General features: G+C 37.1%; 1 protein-coding gene across 2 annotated transcripts in view; it reads left to right on the top strand.

Moving 5' to 3' along the window:
• The window catches only part of DOCK8 (dedicator of cytokinesis 8), an 82066-nt gene that overhangs the window by 48754 nt on the left and 19067 nt on the right, over window positions 1-14245 (top strand). For both annotated transcript variants that reach the window (XM_026703768.2, XM_026703767.2), the window contains 9 exons: window positions 593-742; window positions 2389-2502; window positions 4076-4231; window positions 5303-5442; window positions 6928-7097; window positions 10035-10180; window positions 11639-11821; window positions 12018-12153; window positions 14032-14119. In XM_026703768.2, coding sequence (XP_026559553.2) covers window positions 593-742; window positions 2389-2502; window positions 4076-4231; window positions 5303-5442; window positions 6928-7097; window positions 10035-10180; window positions 11639-11821; window positions 12018-12153; window positions 14032-14119 — 1283 coding nt within the window. The remainder of the gene's footprint in view (window positions 1-592; window positions 743-2388; window positions 2503-4075; window positions 4232-5302; window positions 5443-6927; window positions 7098-10034; window positions 10181-11638; window positions 11822-12017; window positions 12154-14031; window positions 14120-14245) is intronic.

The following is a 14245-nucleotide window of genomic DNA, read 5'->3' as shown; positions in this document are numbered from 1 at the left end:
ATTGACATCTGCATCAAATACGCAAAATAATAAACTGGCTGAAAGGAACTGTCTGTTTAGTAAGTGAAAAATTATCCCTAAAGTAATATACATACATATGCACGTTAAAAAAATTATGCTGTTTAGAGTTACCCAGTGTCACATCAAACACATTAAAAATATGTGACTGTGCAGAACACTGGAAGCATTTTATTGATGTTCTAATTTTGTAATCATGAGCAGCAGAGTAGACAACCCCTAATGTTGGGTCCCTGTGGCTCCTAGTGGTTAAATTGCATTTTTTTAAAATTATGTATAAGTAAAAGCAGGAAATGTATATACTACTCATTGTAATAGTTGAGCAATACACCTAATATGGTTCCTATTATACACCTAAGAATTTTAGAATGGAATCGCACATTTAAGTTTAACAGGTGCATTGCAAGTTCTCATTTTAGCTGCAGAATTTTTGGAATAGAATTTACAAATGTTAAGTTACCTCTCCATGAAATATAGAGAAAGGATTCTTCACAAAGTGTGGATTCTTTCAATTCTACTATTTACTGTTATTTACAAACTCACATTTGATAAACGATGCTGATGTTTTTTTGAGGTAAAAAGCATGGCTCAGTATGTTGACAATGTACGGAAGCAGGATGTTCCCCGCAAAGGTCGATTTTCCAATCGCTTCAAAGATGACATCCGCACAATTGTCAGTGTTGTCACCTCAGAGGTTGCTGCACTTTCAATCAAGACCCAGAAGGTAATTTTATAATCTAGAATAAACAGAACCTTGAAAAAAACTCTCAATTGTATAATTTTATTCCACGGAAATTGTTCCTGTACCTCAGTATCAAATCAAAATCAACCATTATTTATGTTAGAATTCTAGTTCATTGTCTTTTTTTTCTGATTACCAGACAGGGGCATTTGAATAACATCATTTTCAGGGAGTTCATATTTTAGGGAAACTTAGAACCATGGTGGACAGGAAATGCAGGGTTATCGTGAATTTAGGGCTGCATTTTGTGTATAGTAGGGTCAGAATTTTCAATTAGTTTAATCAATACAGTGATAATATCCAGCTATATATCTCCACCCTTGGTGAACTAAGCGATGCTGCCAATGTCCTATCCTAATGTCTAAAGGTTTTAGGGGTTTCAATGGGAAACAATAGATTTTGGCTCATCCCTGGCAAGACCAAACCCTGGCAAGACCTCTCAAGATCAAACTCCAGGCTGTGGGCAGAATTACCCTGCAATACTGCATTCTAACCACTGCACCACCAGGTTTCCAAAGATGGTAGAAACTCGTATCTTTTTACATACTTCATAAATTTAATCTGAATAATATCAACATCCAATCAGATTAAAATATCTTATTCTAATTTATCTGTTGCAATGTCCAAAATGTCAGTTGAGAAATTTATTTATTTATTTAATTTATATTGCCACCTATTTGCCCATGGCGACTCAAGGCGGCTTACACAATGTAAAACCATATTTAAAACAAAAATAAAAATAAAAAAACAATAGAAACTAACAACAGGAATCAAATAAATTAATAAAGTACAATAGAACAAAATTTGGGGGAAAAAAACCACCTCCCACCTCCCGCCCCAACGACAGCAGATCACACTAGCCATTTGATGGCCTCCATCCCTCTCTGGGTTCCCCAGGCCCGCTGGCAAAACCAGGTCTTCAGTGCCTTTCACAAGAATGCTAGAGTGGGGGCCATTCTAATCTCTGGGGGAATGATATTCCAGAGAGAGGGAGCCACCACGGAGAAGGCCCTTCTTCCAGGTCCCACCAGGTGTATCTCCCTCAGGGATGGGACCCGCAACATTCCCTGCCTCCTCGCTCTAATGGGTCTAATGATAATAATGGATATTATCAGATGTCTGTTCTATGTTTTATAAATCCATTTGTTATAATTAGTTTACCAAACAAGCCTGAAATTTACAGATTTTCCCTAATCGTTATTACATTTTTGACATCTACATTCTTTTATGAAACTCAATCCGGCTTTATATTGCCAAACATGTGTCAAGTATTTGTGCTGTCTGTGGCATGTAGGAATCTTAGAATGAATCTAGAATGAATTGCACATGATGAGCCAATTGCATTAACCTAACTAACTATAGTCAAAGTAAGTCAGAATGTTGGTTTCTGGGCCACTAACTGCATGCCAACATAATTTTTTATTCTTCTGGGTATTGATGAACCTGTTTGTGTAGTCCATCATGTTATGATACATCTAAACACAGTGGAAAAAAGTTTATGTGACAGGTTTCCTCACCTGTCATTTTAATTCATGTATAATTATATTAATCTATAATTATTGTGCAGATTTTACCTCAGTATATAACACATTTGGTTTTGGGCAATAATCTTTCTTTCTTTTTTTAAGGAAAGTGAACAGGCAGAAAAGATCAACATTAGCTTGGCATTTTTCCTATACGATCTTCTTTCTTTAATGGATCGTGGATTTGTGTTTAACCTCATCAAAAACTACTGCAATCAGGTAGGCCTCGTTATAAAAATCCCTCAAATAAAGGCCATGCAATAGTACATCCCAAAATATAATTTTCAAATGTGCAGAGATTGCAATTTGATTTTGGATTACTATCTTAAGTGTAAAACAGAGAGAGGTCCATTACCCATAAGAAAAATTCAAATATCCTATTACAGAAATATCTTACTTAGCTGGCTGAAAATCAGATAATAGGGTTTGATATTTTACATTCCTAAAGTCTCCATTGGACAGGATGGTAACTAAAGCAAAAAAATGGAAGCTTTTAAAGTGAGGCTTAAGTTATCATGCCATGGTTCTCTTAAACATAGTAACGGGTATAAGGCCAGAAGGATTGAAATATCCTGTAGATGCAGTAGCTTGTTTCTTTTTGTCTACAACTCATGGGGAAACTCCTCAGTACAATCTCACACCAATAGGATCCAAGTTGTACATTTGGAGAATAGTCTCCTTCTAAGACCAGCAGCATAGAGACAGGGCTAGTATAGATTTTTTTTTTCCTCAGGCCTACTCCTATCCAAGATTCTTTTTTTTTGGCTGATGGAAAGTTTAAGAATTCACAAGTTAACAGTCTATTTTGTGACTTTGAAGTGGCCATAAGTATGAAATCTCCAATTCTCCAATTTACCATCACTTCCATTAACTCTCACTCATTCATGCTAATATTGATGGGAACTGGAAGATTGTCAAAATGTGAGGGAGATCATAACAGCTTATTGATTAAATCATTCAAATCATCTGTCAGGGTTCCAGCAAACACACCCAAAGATGTGCCCTTAAGATGCTCCCAAAATGGCTTCAGCCAAAAAATGGCTTCAGGGCTGACATCAGCTTGATAATTAATTGGTAAATATCTCATTCAAAAAGATTCCTACATTAGTCTTCTTACATATGGAAAACTGACTTGTCAGGCCAAACAATTAACTCAAATGTCTAGACTAGAACCTGTATGTCGGAAGAACATGTGTATGATCCTCTAGATGCTCCCTCAGTTGGCACGGACCAACATATGTGCAATCATATCATCTTCCTGAATAAGTGAACTAGTTTTCCGTTGGACAGAACAATTCCTACGCCCAACGTTTATCAATTTTAGACATAAAAATCCTCCCAACTTTTTCAGATACTTTCTTTAACATTCTTTGCAGGCTACAGAGGTTTCAAACCAGTGCTGTGGAATTTTGCTTTTCTCATAGGGCTTCTTTGGAATTAAAAGATCAATTTTGCATTGATACATTTTACTGATACAGTTCAGTTCTACTAAGGATTTTGCCAGTGACAAGTGCCATGGAATTTAAAACACAATATTTTTCAATTACAGAGATGAAGAAAGTATATTACAACAGAATTATTTTCTAACAAGAATTTTGGCATTAACAGAAAATAATCCATTTTATTAAATGTTGCCACTAGGGGGTCTAATAGATATATACTTAATGTGATGCATTATTAAATGGAACAATTGAAAATGTTTATTGCTTTTTTATTGATCTCTTTCAAGATAAAGTATTTCTCTCTGTATGCAAGTATTCATCATGTTTTCTTTGCAATTATTCCTTTCTAGTTGTCAAATAAAATGAGTAATATCCCAGTGTTGTTGTCCATGAGGCTGGAGTTCCTACAAATTCTCTGCAGTCATGAACATTACCTCAATTTGAATCTTTTCTTTCTGACTTCAGGATGTGCTCCAACATCTCCCTCTCCTTCTATATCATCCCAGGTACTTCCCCTATTTTTAAAAAAAATAAAAATACAATTTAATAATATTGGAAGTACCTTTTTTAGCAGATACAGAATATATTGATGATTGAGTCTTCATATTTCTTCTCATTAATTATACATTAATATTTTATGTCATAATGAGTTTATCATCCTTTCCCCCATACAGCTGTGTAGGTGGGAAAGCAAGAGTATGTTTGCTGACATCACCTCTTAACTTTGTCATATTCGGTATGAATGAATGAATGCAATTGCATATACATAGGCCAGATAATCCATTAAACACGTAGAATGCAGGAATAAATTATCAAACCACAATTCCTTTCTCCTCATGTACATTCAACATACATAGAAAAGGGGCATCTAGGGATATTTGTAAGCGCTGGTGTTTTCTAGGAAAGTATCTATTAGGAGGAATTGGAGAATTGGATTCCATTTTTTTTTTTAAAAAAGCAGAATCTAGTTTGTCTGAGAGGTAACCATTCAGGTCAATCTTCTGCCATATAAGAATGGAAAAGAAATCTGTTCAGATCAGTTCTGTTAAATTTAAAAAAAACACCTCCTTATATATTCAGCTAAGAGTGTTTGTGCACAAATATATTCAAACCCTTTTACATTCAGGAATAACCCACAAAGTGGCTGAAGTCAACAGCAGCTTCAGCTTCTTTGACATGATTTAATATTGTCAGTTGAACCTTTGCCGACTAAGAGCATTTCTGTATATGATTATCAGTTTCCACCTTACCTGTGTATATACAGGTATAAATTCATTCCATTAAATTTCTGAATTTTTCTTTGCTTATATTTATTTTTTTATTTTGTCTTTATGATACAAAAATACTTTACAGAGCCAAAGATATGTTTTACTCTTCCTTTGATTTAATAAATTCAATTCAATTTTCATATGAAATGTTTTAGAGATGAAATTAAAGAGATTTTGTTTATTACGAAGTAGAGATACTTAAAAAAGAACTTTATGTCAAGTCATTCTATTTTTTTTAAACTGCAGCTAACAAATCTATGCTTTGGATTTCAATATAAGCATAGTGTTTGTCACTTTCATTTATTATAGAATTCAAGTTCCTGCTCAAGTTTCCAGGATCAAAAACTTTCCAGCATGTTTGAGCTTACAGCAGATTATCGGCAGCAGCACTTCATCACGGGGCTACTTTTCACAGAGTTGGCAGCTACCTTGGATGCAGAAGGGGAGGGGTAGGTCTCATTTTCCCCCCAGAGATTTGGATGTGTAAGCTTGAGAATTATAGATACGGAATTAGGTTTCAGTCAAGTATTCCTGAAATACTTTAATAACTCAGTTCTTCTTTTCATACAGCCAGGATCAGCCAGCTTGATCTATTTTGTTAAGGTGCCAGGCTAGAAACCAGGAGGCTGTGAGTTCTAGTCCTACCTTTAGCTATCATGAAAGCCAGCAAGGTGAACTTGGGCCAGTCACTGTCTCTCAGCCCAACTATCTCATAGGATTTTTTTCTTGTGGGAGAAATAGGAAGAGGAAGGAGTATTATGTATATTCGCCACCTTGAGTTGTTTATAAAGTAATAAAGGTGGGATATAAATTTAATAAATCAATAAAATAAATAAAAATCAGGGTCAAGGGCAGTCAACCCTAAATTGTTGCAAACCAGATTAGGTCCTATAGTAGTCTGAGATAGACTTTAAATAAACAGAAAGTGAGTTGCCTGCTGTGTTGACAAGATCAAAACCCATAGGCAGGTTTGTAGAAAATTTTACAACTTTTATCCACTTGGGGATTTAGGATCAAGCCAAGTCATAATACTATTAAATGCTTATATGATGATATGATTAAATGTTGGAAAATATGTAGACTGAGAATCATTTCATGGATAGGCCACAATTGGGTATGTTTGTAGGTTCAGTCATATTTTTCCATAGGTTTGGATTATGCACTACAGGTAGTCCTCAACTTATGATCACAATTGAGCCCAACTTTTCTGTTGATAATCAAGACAGTGGTTGAGTGAGTTTTGCTCCATTTTATGACCTTACTTGCCACAATCACCACAGTTGTTAAATTAGTAACGTGGTTATTAAATGAATCTGTCTTCCCAATTGACTTTGCTTGTCAGAAGGTCCCAAAAGATGATCACATGAGCCTGGGACGCTGCAACTGCCATAAATACATGCCAGTTACCAAGGATTCAAATATTGATCATGTGACCATGGGCAGGCTGCAATGGTCATAAGGAAAAATGGCCTTAAGTCACTTTTTTCAGTGCCATTGTAACTTCAGTCACTACAGAAATGGTTGTAAGTCAAAGACTATCTGTATTCTAAATATCAAAGCAAATTAAGAAGCATTTTACTTTAACATATTGTATGAATTCAGCCGCTTCTAACATTTGGACTAGTGTTATAGCCTGAGCTCAACATACCAAAAAGGATAAACAACTGTGTCTATATTATTTTACTAGCCCAGGATGCTCCCATATGCATAGTGTGACCTGGAAATGTTTTGTTAAACCCCAAGCAGTGTGAAAATAGTATTTTTTTTTAATTTAAAAGAAAGAATGCACAATCTATGGCTTAAATTCTTTTCCTAAAGAAGACATATTTAATTTGTCTCTCAAAATGCTCCCATATTCATTATCCTGTTATTTCTTGGATTATTCTATGATTAAGCAATTAAAAGGCTCTTGGACTTTTTTGTCCTCTTGACAGAATAAGCAAGGTACAGAGGAAAGCTGTCAGCGCTGTCCACAGCTTGATGAGTTCACATGACTTGGATAAATCCTGCTTGAAGTCAGAAATTAAAGTGAAAATTGCTGCACTTTATCTGCCTCTGGTTGGCATAATTCTGGATGCCCTTCCTCAATTACATGATTTTACAGGCAAGAAATGATGATGATGATGATGATGATGATGATGATGATGATGACATACTTAATGTCTTCTAGATGGTGTATAAAAATGAAAAAGTTGACTGTTTTTCCCTTTTGACCTACCATCTACTAGATGTGGGTTGTTTTGACTTCTGTGGCATTCAACCCAGAGCAGAAATTCAGGAATTTGTCATTACAGTATAAGATGATGATTTTCCCCCCACACAAAATATAATTGCCTAAGTGATAATGGACAATGTAAGGACATAATTTATTGGCTGTGTTTATTATAAGGTGTGCTATCATAAGGTGTGCCTTGCAAATCAAGATGGTTAACTCCACAAAATACCTTAAGCCACAAACAAGCAAACTTCATGAGGGTTTAGCACTTTTCTCTCAAGCGAGCCACAGAGTGTTTCCATAGGTGCGAAGCTCATGCAGGAGATGAGAACAATCTGATTTCTGCTCATTGCAGGAAAACAGAAGAAAAGAAACAATGGCAACTGCAGCTTTTGCATACATACACACCCCATTCTGCATTTAAAATGAAATGATTATTCTCTCAATATTTTGAAATGAAACTGTTCCTATTATTTAAAATTCCTCTTGCCTTAGCTGAACCCGCTCTGTATATTCCCAGCTCCCTGGACAGATTCCCCCACCCCACCCCCAGTTTTATAATTCGTCCTCTGTCCTTTGGAGTCCTGTAGATGGCGCTCCATCCCCAACACTTCTTACATTGCTGAGAAGGACTGTCAGAAGGTGGATCATTAGGAAAGCCCATTAATGATAATTAGTTGGTCATTATGAAAGCCCAGAAAATTTAGTTTAATAAACTATGGTTCAGTGAACAATGGGTGACAGTATCATACAAACAGAATCAATATCTTTTCATCGACATTATTGGACTCATGAATGGGATGTAGTGGTAAAACAAATGTGGAAAAGCAACTCCACAGAGAATTGTTACTCTATTAAGTGCCCATAGCAAACAGAGAGAGAGATATTAGGATGACACAGTACTTTGGATCTGATTTTTAAAAAAAAAACATTCAAATGTGCAAATCTAGCACCTGTCTGCCAGTTTGCAATGCAGGTGTGTCTTTTCAAAATCCTATAAAACTCCTCAGGACCCCATCATTTTTGTACTCCAAGGTCATCTTCTAAGGATCTGGTTTTAATAAGATGTGGATAGAGTCCTTCAGAGGGGAAAAAAACCCTTGTTATCTGTGAGGCAAGACAATTTCCATTTCTTTCCTAGCCTACTGGCTATGCACCAGACAAGATCATCTGTGTTCAGTTTCCAACTTTCTTCCTGTGTAAATGTGATAAAGATGTCATTCAATCCAGGTACATATTTTCAAGAACAGTAATTTTAACACTTTGAGTGGTAATGGTGTTAGCACCAACAATTTACATACGTGCAGCAAATATCTCTCAGCTTTTGTTTTCTCAATTTTTTCTTGTGTACTGTCTATTTTAGTGTTGTATACACCCATCTAAATGACTTTCTCAATGCCTAAAGGCTTTTGAGAGTGCATTTGTTGTGTTTTTTCCCATCTGTTGTTTCGGTGTCAGGCAGGACTGAATGGAGAAATTTATGCCATGGCTGATCCTGCTCTGAGGTCATATAATTCAGGACAAGCAAAGGGAACAACATAAAATATTGGTAAAAGAGCAAACAGAGGGGGCAGTTTTAATCAATTATAGTCAGAGGGAAAACAAGGACTGAAAAGGAAAACAAGAGAAGGAAGCAGATAGATTGAAGAAAGGGAACAAAGGTCACATAATCACAGAAACTAAAGCTATAAAGTATTACTTGGTTTTAAAACACTTGTGAACACTGCTAGAGAGAAATTATCTGTTCTAAAATTTGCCAAGTAAAGAAATTCGTTAATTCTAATCTCTTTCTGTTATCTAGCTGTGAGAACTGGTAATTTTACACCTCATCAGCTGTAGTTTTATACTAACTATTCTGTCTCATTGTTGTTCAAATATAGAAAACCAGTCTGTAATTAACCAGTGGTTAAAATGCTACAATAGACATCAGGAAACTGTGAGTTGCAATCTTCCATTAGGCACGTAAAGTGCTAAAGTCACCCTCTTTTAGCCCAGCAAACCTCACAGGGATATTGTGGGAAAAATAGGAAGAGGAAGAATTAGGTAGCTACCTTGAATTGTAAAAATAAAGGCTGGATATAAATCAAATAGTGCATGCATACATAGGATTATAATGTAATGGCACACAAAACTCTTTTAAGCAGTGGGAATATTAATAAACAAAGTCCAGTTCACCCTAATCAAGGGACAGAACAAATTTCAAAAACCCACAAGAAACATGTAAGACACATTGTTTTCACTGCTGGACTTTTTCAGATAGAAAATAGGCTTTATACTACAATTCACAGGCTTTCATCCTACTCCAGCTAATATGCAATAGCCTTGTTGTTTCTAAGATTTCTGCACTGCCCATCTCATATAAGTTTGTTTAGGATGCAGATTATTCAGAAATGTAGAAGTATTTCTAAATATGCCATTGTTGCTTGGAACTTTAACCTGGCATTTCTGGGATTTTCAGCCTGGTTATATTTAATACTTTGTTGCCCTTGCTTCCATGGGGCTAGCACTCGTGTCAGAAAAACAGAGTGGAGGATAGGAAGAAGAAGATTTGGGGCTCTTGAAAATTGGAGTGCCGCAACTCAGTTTTGCAAATTCAGAAGTTTTTAGCTACCTAAGTGTACTATGTTTATTATGACCATTGACCAGTATATCAAAATCCACAGCAGTTAGAACAAAATAAATGCATTTCACTGGTTACTAGATACATTCTTGATACATCTTCCTCTGAGAATAAGCTATCCAAAAAGTATTTGGCTGGAGAATTATGAAAAAAGCTTTGGACCATGCCAAAAACCCCTTTCAGAGAACCTGCACTTTCCAATTTAGTTCCAGATGCTCACAATGGGAAAGGCCGTGTTGCGTGGCCAGATGAAGAACAAGAATCGGCAAACCAGATTAACCACAATATTGCTCTGGCTATTGCTGGGAATCAATTTAATGTACGATCTTCTGGCTCCTCTATGCTTACGACGGTAAGGCTTTTTACAGTACTTTACAGGAGTCCCTTCCTGAATAATGTTCCTATGATTTTATCTTGAAGTGTTATTTGCTATTACTGGCCTTGCTATCAAAACTTCTCTCGTTCTCGGATTTGAGCTAGATTGGTAAAATTATGTGCATTCGAGGTACACTTAATTTTTTTCCAAGAGGGAAAACCTTTTTCTCTTTCTCTACCTAAAATGAGGGTGGGCAGCAGAGTGCCTCTAGAATCTGTTTTGAACTACCGCTGCAGTTATCCCTGCCAGTGTTAACTGTGGCCAGGGATTATGGATGTTATGGTTCAAACTGTCTTGAAGACTCTATCATCTCTCCTGGATTAAGGGGATTTACTGCACGTGATTAAGCAAATTAACTTAATCCGTTGTGTAAAGCAGCAGTGTAAACAATCTGGTCGTGGGGTGTTTGAAGTAGAGCTGCTTTCAGTTGACAAAATGACATCAGCCCTATAGAAAACCCATCTAAAAGGGTTCCTTATTGAGTTCCATTTAAGAAGATGTATCTTCATCTCAGGGGTCTAGGATATTTATCCATATCTTTTTCCTTATCCATTTATCATAACATCATGTTGGAAAGTTTTCGTTTCCTACATGAATCAGAAGTCACTCCATTGAGAAGTTCTGTGATGAGTGAAGTTTCATTTTAGTCAAATAAAGAGCTGGCTTCTGCTGAGTAAAAAACTATTGACGGAGGAATTCGTGCTTACTATTTGAAATAAAGATATTCCTTGCTCAGCAATAATAGCAATAGCAGTAGCACTTGGACGTATATGCTACTTCACAGTCCTCTCTAAGCAGTTTGCAGAGTCAGCCTATTTCCCCCAACAATCTGGGTCCTCATTTTACTGAAGGATGGAAGGCTGAGTTAACCTTGAGCCAGTGACACATGAACTGCCAAATTGCTGGCAGCTGGTGATCAGCATAACTAGCCTGCAGTACTGCATTCTAACTACTTGCACCGCCACTAAAAATGAGCTGGGGTTGTAAATTGGCAAAGATATTGGGATTAGGATCAGGGAGATCCAGGTTCCAGTCTGTTTCAATCATGGAAGCCGAAAAGAACAGATTTTGGAGATTATATAATCCAATACCTTGCCTATTGCAGGAATCCATTAAAGTAGCCAATTAGACACTCTTACTGAGCCTAACTCACAGGGTGGTTGTTGTAGGGAAAAATTGGAAGAGGAAGTGCTCTGTATGCTGTCTTGAGCTGGAAGAAAGTCAGGATATAAATGTAACTAGTAAAACATAAAAACTAATAAAAATGGCTCTTGGCTGTTAATTGGAAAAGACATTCTAAGCTGACAGTAAGAAGCTCTCACAATTTCAAAATGTGATGTTTTGTTCCTGTGGTAAATTTTTTGCTGTATTGGAATTCGTCTGATACATTTTCTTTTTGCTACTTTATGTGCTTTTCATGTCATGTCTTTCCAGTCCTGCAAATCGTACAACACATTAAGTCCTGAGACAACCCGTCATCTTTTGATCTGCTTCCTGTGGATCATGAAGAATGCCGATCAGAACCTTATTCAGAAATGGATTGCCGATCTTTCCTCTCCACAGCTGAACCGGATCTTAGATCTTCTTTTCATCTGCGTCTCAGGCTTTGAATACAAGGTAGAGGAAATTATGTCCAAGTCAAAGAGTTACCACTGCACTGCAAAAGTTTATTTGTCAGATGGATGTTTACCGGCATCCTTGGGCAAAACTCTGGGTTGGGCTCCGAAAAGGCTTCAGTAATGTGGCTGTTGTCATTATTATGTCCTGAAGTAGGCTTGCCTAGAGATGTAAATTTATTCTTCTCTCTGGACAGGGCAAGCAAAGCTCAGACAAAGTCAGCACTCAGGCCCTCAAGAAATCACGAGACGCCAAAGCTCGTCTGGAAGAGGCCTTGCTGAGGGGAGAGGGGGCCCGAGGTGAAATGATGAAGCGGAGCAGGTTCCTTGCTGGTACGTCTTTGCTGTTGTTCTTGGACTGTTTATTCTTCTCATTGGAAGTGCAGAGAAATGGTACCTGCACCTCCCACAGTTTTCAGAAAGTAACAAAAATAGAGCCTTAAAGCAAGACATCCTAGAACAGCACCGTTGGCCATTGGCGTTACTTGGCAGAGATGCGGATGGATTTGAGATTGTTATGAACAACTGTTATTGTTGGATATTACTATCAAAATCAAAATCCGGACTCTTGTTGGCAGCTGCTATTACCAGATACTCACTTAGTAATTACCCTGCCTTTATTACTTCATAAACGCAGGTAGTCCGTGACTTACGACCACAATTGAGCCCAGGATTTCTGTGGCTTATTGAGACAGTTGTTAAGCGAGTTTTGCTCCTTTTTACGACTTTTCTTGGTAAGCGAATCACTGCAGCTGCTAAGTTAATAACATGATTTTTTAAGTGACTCCCCCTTTGACTTGGCTTGTCAGAAAGTCACAAAAGAAAATCAACTGACCCTGGGACACTACAACCGTCATAAATATGAGCCAGTTGCCAAGTATCTGAATTTTGATCATGTGACCATGGGGATGTTGCAGTGGTCGTAAGTGTGAAAAACAGTCGTAAGTCGTTTTTACTGCCGTTGTAACTTTGAACTGTCATTAAACAAATGGTTGTAAGTTGAGGACTACATGTAACTGAAGTTGGCACTCCTACATAATATGCATAATACGTCTGCTGATCAGGACCGTGTTTATAGTTGGGTGACACAATATGGCTCTTGACGTGGTCCTCGTTGAAGTTATTTTTAGTGTGAGGCAAACTGCACCCAGTGTGTTTGCTAGTAATCAGGAATCTGAGGTCATGTGGGAGTTATTCCTAACCACTTCTTTTCTCTACCATTGTCCTTCTTTGGGAAGGAAACCTATCTATGGGTCTTATCAGATGGCATAAAACTCTAAATGAAACACTAAGACAAAAAAATAAATCTGCATGCAGCTGAAAGTAGCCTCGGATTGGATCCTGAAACAGGATCAGTTCATTGGCAGAAGAGAGTTTAATAAGGAAATTGCAAAAGTATCAGAAGTATGAGCTGAACATGGGGAGTTGGTTCAGTAGAATTGTATTTTTTCTAAGATCAAAAAGCACTCACCAATCTTAATAAGGTATGAATGGTTATAAATACTAGATCAGATTAGTTGAATTGATTGGTGTTTGTGCCTCTCATCCACCTTCTCTAAATCTACAAATGAACTCAATCATTATTCATTTTGTTCTTGACCTTCAGTTGTATAAAGTTATGTTTTTAGGAGCAAGTTCTGAATGCCCATTTAGTACAAACCACATAATGGACTCAAGCTAGCTGCTAGATTGGTAGCTGTTTAATTTGTCAAAAAGAGGCTACAGGCTGTTTTCATCTGGTGGCTTGCAGGTCAAATCTGGCAGAAATAATATTCAAAGTAATAACTCCTCAAAAAGGCTTTTTTTTAGGATTATGTGTGTGCATTACAAACTTTCTACTTGTTTGAAGAAAAGCAGCAGCAGAGATTGTTTCTACTTTTTTTTTCATCAAGAGGATGGACTATGAATGATTCTTGCACCTCACTCACAGCTGGATTCTGAGTGTCATTCTTTTATTCACATCTGGTCTGTCTTTTGTTTGCTTTACAATTGTCTTGATTCTGTGGCCAGTGCTTTGTATGTCTTGGGAACACGTTGTTCCCGTCTGTCACATTTTAATAATTTCATATCAAATCTACTCATTGCCTCTGCGGGCAAAAAGATACATTTCTCCTGGTTGCAATCACAGTGGATGTAGCCTCTTGCAAAAGCTCCTATCGCCTGAGAAATGTTGATATTAAAGTTTGTGATTTGTGAATGTTGCCCTTGCAGGGAATGATAGACTCCCAGGGTCGAATGAGAACTTACGATGGAGAAAAGAGCAGACACAGTGGCGGCAAGCAAACGAAACGCAAGATAAGTGAGTAATTTAATGAATGTATATCACCTTTACCAGAACTGCTTCTTTCAAGGGACATCTAGGTTCACTCCCTGTACCAAGGCAGGAAATTCTATCTTCAAAGCATCCTGAACAGCTAGCTACATG

This window comes from Pseudonaja textilis, chromosome 2 (genome assembly GCF_049901715.1).
Source record: "Pseudonaja textilis isolate UNSWEBS1 chromosome 2, rPseTex1.2, whole genome shotgun sequence".
Taxonomy (NCBI): Eukaryota; Metazoa; Chordata; class Lepidosauria; order Squamata; family Elapidae; genus Pseudonaja; species Pseudonaja textilis.
Note: the sequence above shows the minus strand (reverse complement) of the source record. Positions and strands in the feature narration are given on the sequence as shown.